The sequence below is a fragment of the Sycon ciliatum genome, chromosome 6 (assembly GCF_964019385.1).
Source record: "Sycon ciliatum chromosome 6, ocSycCili1.1, whole genome shotgun sequence".
In the NCBI taxonomy this organism is placed as follows: Eukaryota; Metazoa; Porifera; class Calcarea; order Leucosolenida; family Sycettidae; genus Sycon; species Sycon ciliatum.
The window spans coordinates 6,139,827-6,145,826 of record NC_088648.1 but is presented as its reverse complement, the minus strand read 5'-3'; the positions used below and the strand labels follow the sequence as shown (position 1 = coordinate 6,145,826).

The 6,000-nt window shown below is 46.3% G+C and overlaps 1 protein-coding gene across 2 annotated transcripts in view; it reads right to left on the bottom strand.

Moving 5' to 3' along the window:
- Positions 1–6,000, bottom strand: part of LOC135819242 (PDZ domain-containing protein 2-like) — a 48,810-nt gene that overhangs the window by 25,930 nt on the left and 16,880 nt on the right. For both annotated transcript variants that reach the window (XM_065332412.1, XM_065332413.1), the window contains exons 7-12: positions 5,485–5,631; positions 5,004–5,197; positions 4,115–4,225; positions 3,262–3,409; positions 2,939–3,012; positions 577–661 (exon numbers count right to left, since the gene is read on the bottom strand). In XM_065332412.1, coding sequence (XP_065188484.1) covers positions 577–661; positions 2,939–3,012; positions 3,262–3,409; positions 4,115–4,225; positions 5,004–5,197; positions 5,485–5,631 — 759 coding nt within the window. The remainder of the gene's footprint in view (positions 1–576; positions 662–2,938; positions 3,013–3,261; positions 3,410–4,114; positions 4,226–5,003; positions 5,198–5,484; positions 5,632–6,000) is intronic.

The window sequence follows — 6,000 nt, the reverse complement described above, 5'->3', positions numbered from 1 at the left end:
GCGTGAAATACGCTAAATGTGTGCAATTGCAGCTGAAAGATCGCTGAAAAGAGAAGAAAAAAAGACGCATAGTGTTACCAAGCGGGATTCGTACCGACGACCTATCGTACAAGAGGCAGGATCATGATCCAACTGACTAACAGTGCTTTTACACACCTGATAGTGACGGAAATCACTATATATCCCATGACGTCTATAGACGTCATCCCGCGCATGGGGGGCATTTTCAATGACGTCTATAGACGTCATCAGCGTTCAATGGGTTAAGAAGGCACGGAATTCTAGCCAATAAGGATTGTATGAGACCGCTTCAACAGGTCTTCATGCCTGAAAGCAGATGTAAGATTTAACCTGCTGGTTGTTGGTCAAGAATTTTGCACATTGACATTCCTTTTCTCGTGTTATCTGACTGCAAACAGAACCTACTCGTGGCATGATTTCCCTAACCTCACGACTCATGCCAGAATTAATCACACTGACTGAAGTGGCAGTATGTATTTTAATTCATGGCAGCTCTACAGGCAGCAAGATAAAAACCAGCAGCTGTGCCAAAATGATGAGTGAACTCTCCACTACCTTTGTTGAGAGTGATTAAAATCTCGCGGTGCGTGTTGCGCTGCCGATGTCTCACTTCCAGTGTCACAATTCCACGTTTCACATTCTGCAGTAGACAAAACAGACAACGATGAATGGGCACCGCATCATTAGAACGTGATCAACATCAACCACAGTATACATAGCTGCACAATAAAAGGCTTGCTACACTTTTGCGAGCCGAAATCCGATCTAGAGTGCATATTTGACAGCCTGGACTCACGCAGTCCTGGATGTCGTGTAAGCGCTATGAATGGTGCTGGGCCTAAACAATGAAACAGAGAGGCTCCAGGCTGTCCAAGAGAGTGCTCAATACCGACAGGTAGAGTTCGTTGCTAGTTGGCTAGTGTAGTAGCAGGCAGAGCTAGTTCAAACAATAGTAAGAGGACGAAAAAAGTGTTTTAACAAAAATTGACTGAGTTACGATAGTTTGAAAAAATCGATCACCGGTGATTGATTTTCAAATGTGAGACCGTGAAAGGGTTAACTCTGAGTTTCATCCGGTAGCAAGTGTCTAGGGTATAGAGTCTAACGCAAGTCCGTCGGAACTGATCCGGTTGGTCAGGGCATCACCGCACCAATGTGTTGTCCATCAACACAATCAGGTTTACTGCTGAGGAGGTTATGCGTATTGGGTACCCTCCATATAATACACAAACTGAATGAAAGGATAGGATTGGACCGGACCAATCAAAACTACTTCCGATGGTCCTGTGATGTGCCCGTTGTGCATTGTTATGCGTGCTGTGTGTACAGCGTGAGCATACCTTGAATATTTGCTGTGTGTACAGCGTGAGCATACCTTGAATATTTGCTGTGTGTACAGCGTGAGCATACCTTGAATATTTGCTGTGTGTACAGCGTGAGCATACCTTGAATATTTGCTGTGTGTACAGCGTGAGCATACCTTGAATATTTGCTGTGTGTACAGCGTGAGCATACCTTGAATATTTGCTGTGTGTACAGCGTGAGCATACCTTGAATATGTGCTGTGTGTACAGCGTGAGCATACCTTGAATATTTGCTGTGTGTACAGCGTGAGCATACCTTGAATATTTGCTGTGTGTACAGCGTGAGCATACCTTGAATATGTGCTGTGTGTACAGCGTGAGCATACCTTGAATATGTGCTGTGTGTACAGCGTGAGCATACCTTGAATATTTGCTGTGTGTACAGCGTGAGCATACCTTGAATATTTGCTGTGTGTACAGCGTGAGCATACCTTGAATATTTGCTGTGTGTACAGCGTGAGCATACCTTGAATATTTGCTGTGTGTACAGCGTGAGCATACCTTGAATATGTGCTGTGTGTACAGCGTGAGCATACCTTGAATATTTGCTGTGTGTACAGCGTGAGCATACCTTGAATATTTGCTGTGTGTACAGCGTGAGCATACCTTGAATATGTGCTGTGTGTACAGCGTGAGCATACCTTGAATATGTGCTGTGTGTACAGCGTGAGCATACCTTGAATATTTGCTGTGTGTACAGCGTGAGCATACCTTGAATATTTGCTGTGTGTACAGCGTGAGCATACCTTGAATATTTGCTGTGTGTACAGCGTGAGCATACCTTGAATATTTGCTGTGTGTACAGCGTGAGCATACCTTGAATATGTGCTGTGTGTACAGCGTGAGCATACCTTGAATATTTGCTGTGTGTACAGCGTGAGCATACCTTGAATATTTGCTGTGTGTACAGCGTGAGCATACCTTGAATATTTGCTGTGTGTACAGCGTGAGCATACCTTGAATATTTGCTGTGTGTACAGCGTGAGCATACCTTGAATATTTGCTGTGTGTACAGCGTGAGCATACCTTGAATATGTGCTGTGTGTACAGCGTGAGCATACCTTGAATACGTGCTGTGTGTACAGCGTGAGCATACCTTGAATATTTGCTGTGTGTACAGCGTGAGCATACCTTGAATATTTGCTGTGTGTACAGCGTGAGCATACCTTGAATATTTGCTGTGTGTACAGCGTGAGCATACCTTGAATATGTGCTGTGTGTACAGCGTGAGCATACCTTGAATATTTGCTGTGTGTACAGCGTGAGCATACCTTGAATATGTGCTGTGTGTACAGCGTGAGCATACCTTGAATACGTGCTGTGTGTACAGCGTGAGCATACCTTGAATATTTGCTGTGTGTACAGCGTGAGCATACCTTGAATATTTGCTGTGTGTACAGCGTGAGCATACCTTGAATATGTGTGCTGTGTGTACAGCGTGAGCATACCTTGAATATTTGCTGTGTGTACAGCGTGAGCATACCTTGAATATTTGCTGTGTGTACAGCGTGAGCATATCTTGAATATTTGCTGTGTGTACAGCGTGAGCATACCTTGAATATTTGCTTTGCCTCTGCCTGTGTAGCGCCGTCCAGTGACTGTCCGTTGATGGCCAAGATCTCATCGCCTTCGTATAGAAGAATTGTAACAGTGCACACACACACACACACACACACACACACACACACACACACACACACACACACACGTTTTGATTAGGTGAAAGGCTTTCTTCCCGCTCTTAGGCAGGACTCTGGAGTAAGTGTGTGCACTCGGAATATTGCGAATGTGTCCGGTTGACAAGACTCGGGAACATACACTGTCCACTACACATGCACATAATATACACAAGGCACTTCCAGCAGTGTAAACTCACCCACTAGCAGTCTACCGTCCTCTGCCGCGGTTCCCTCGACCGTGATGGTTTTGACGTAGATCGGCAGGTCGCCGCGCTGTGTGCCACGTCCACCCACGATCGTGAATCCCAGACCTCGGCCGTCCTTCACCAGCACTATTGTTTCCTCCTACACGTTGGTCAACAGCACCACGACAACAGAACAGGAGCAGTGATGGTAAGAAAGTACAGAGAGGTATGGGAGCGCAGATGAACCCACCCGGGTGCAGACATCACCTAAACGGCCAAAAAACTATTCCAACTAAAGAGCTGCAGAAAAATGCCAATTCCCCGTGTGCGGCGGTAGATCTCCTGATTTTGTTTTGATGTTTTTAGAACGTCTCCTCATCTTCCAACCAGATTTGAAACCTCTCCGCTCGGCACAGATTTACAGCAAGTATGCAACCCATGCATGTACATTGATGCACTCGCTGGTGTGACTGGCACAATCTTCCTGTGCACGGGAATACGTACGTGAACATGCCCATCTTTAACCCCTGTACAGCGCATGTTGAGGGTATACAACCTCACTATTGGCAACCCCACCTAGAGGGAGATCTACCTACCACTGGCGAATCAAAGTTGGCAGGTCGTGGTAGTGAGTCCAAGTACATGTCATGGACAGCAAATGGTTTACACACTAACCAACTGAGAAACTGTGAAAAATTCATTCTTATCAACACAAGCGCATGCGTGTGCGCGCAAGCACGTGCATGTGTGCACACTTACACACATGCGTGCACGCATGCACACACACACACACACACACACACACACACACACACACACACACACACACACACACACACACACAGAAAGAGAACACCACTCCTACCTGTTTCTTGGCTACCTTGCGTACACTGCCAGGCTTGGTAAAGCGTGCCCATGGTGTGATCGGTACCAACTCAGTGTTGGGAAACGAGACAAGTTGCGTCAAACTCTGCGCCTACAGACACAAAGACACACACACACACACACACAGGCACACACACACACACACACACACACACAGACACACACACACATACACACACACAGACACACACACATACACACACACACACGCACGCACAAACACAAACACACAAAGTCAACTCTGGCTGTGGAGTTGGAAGGTGTTGTAGATTTTCTGTAACAATGAACTCATCACAATAAGAGCTTTGGCTATCTCTCGTCTTTGTTCACTGTCGTTGATCAATATTCTCGTTTCCACCTTTGTCCTGCTTTGTCTGTAGGGATTGCACGGTATTATCAATTTTTTGAATGTCTTGCTCCTCAATGAAACGTAAGAAAAGTCACACCAACACCAATACAACTACAGTTAGAATTATATCATTATATGAGAGTCCTCCGGCTCGGTAGAGTGCTCAATAATCATTCGAATAGAGCTATCGTACACACGGCACAGAGCACCACGCATCATTCGCTGCAACTAATAGTTTCATGCCCATAGGTAAGCATCAGACAACTAACTATCATTACATTAAGTGCTGGCAGCAACTGAAATCCGACCCCTGGAGCGGTGTGCTCACATTGCAAACACCCAGCATGGGATTGTAACACTAGCAAATAGAGACACCGCTAGAATCGGTACTGCACTCGAGTACGAGAATCAGGGGTCGGATGTCAGTTGCCAGCACTGTAGAACAGTGTGATAGAAAGAGAGATCAGATAGATACACTGCTAATACGTGATGGAGAACCCAGGTAGCAGTTGTGACTCACGTTGTTCACTGCATTGCGGTCCTTTGTCAAGACTTCTTGCCGGAGATTCGGCTCGTTCGGCGAGTTCTCGGTTGCGACGTTGGGAGCAGACAGGACACGCGTCAGTCGCGACAGGTCACCCAAGGCTGAGTCGGCTTCTTCTCCTTCTGTAAGATTTGTATTCGACTGGGAACTTCTGCTCGCGGCCAGGATAGCTACAGAACAGAAACGCAGAAACACCAGGGTGACACACTTGGTACGAACAGTAACACCATGGTCATACCACTTTTTGTCCAGGATGGTCTGCCCAGAGCGCCTGTAGAGCGCTAAAATGTGCCCTGGTGGCCAAAAAATCCAATACTTTCCCCAAGGGGCACCCCTTGAAGACGTGACTGCTAAGCTCCACATTCCAAGCGATGATAATCTTTAGACAGGGGAACTTTAATACGACAATACCTAGCTACCCGCCACACTGCTTCGTTCGTATTTTACTACAGCTCACCTTCTTCTGCACCCATCGGATGTACTCGACTCTTGGCCACATGCTCAAATGACTTTGTACGGCCGCGCAGGCTCAGGGAGGTGAGGGAACTTCGTTCCTTCCTCGAACCAATCTCACCAAGATCAGTGCTTGATATTCGTTTAGGACCTGTCACGGATGGAAAAAAACATCATAATATAGCCGTCAGAGTGGCATCTTTGGCCTAGCACAGACTATGTGGTGCTTAACCCTCGCAAAACATAATATAACATGCTCCATCATTTCTTTTTTAGAGGTACTAGTATTCCGCATCATTATGCAGCCCAGTACTACTGCTACCTGGACCTGTATTGCCATGTAGACTATAATGTAGCCCAGTACTGCAATGCAGCCGTCTATGCTTACTAGCTGCACATGGTGTGCAATATCGAGCCAACATGACCGGGAAATCATACAAAAAACGCTGCTCGACTGGAGCTTCTCTGCAGAGTACAGCAAAAGGATACTGAAAGTCTACAATTTTTCGGCGCGTCTAAA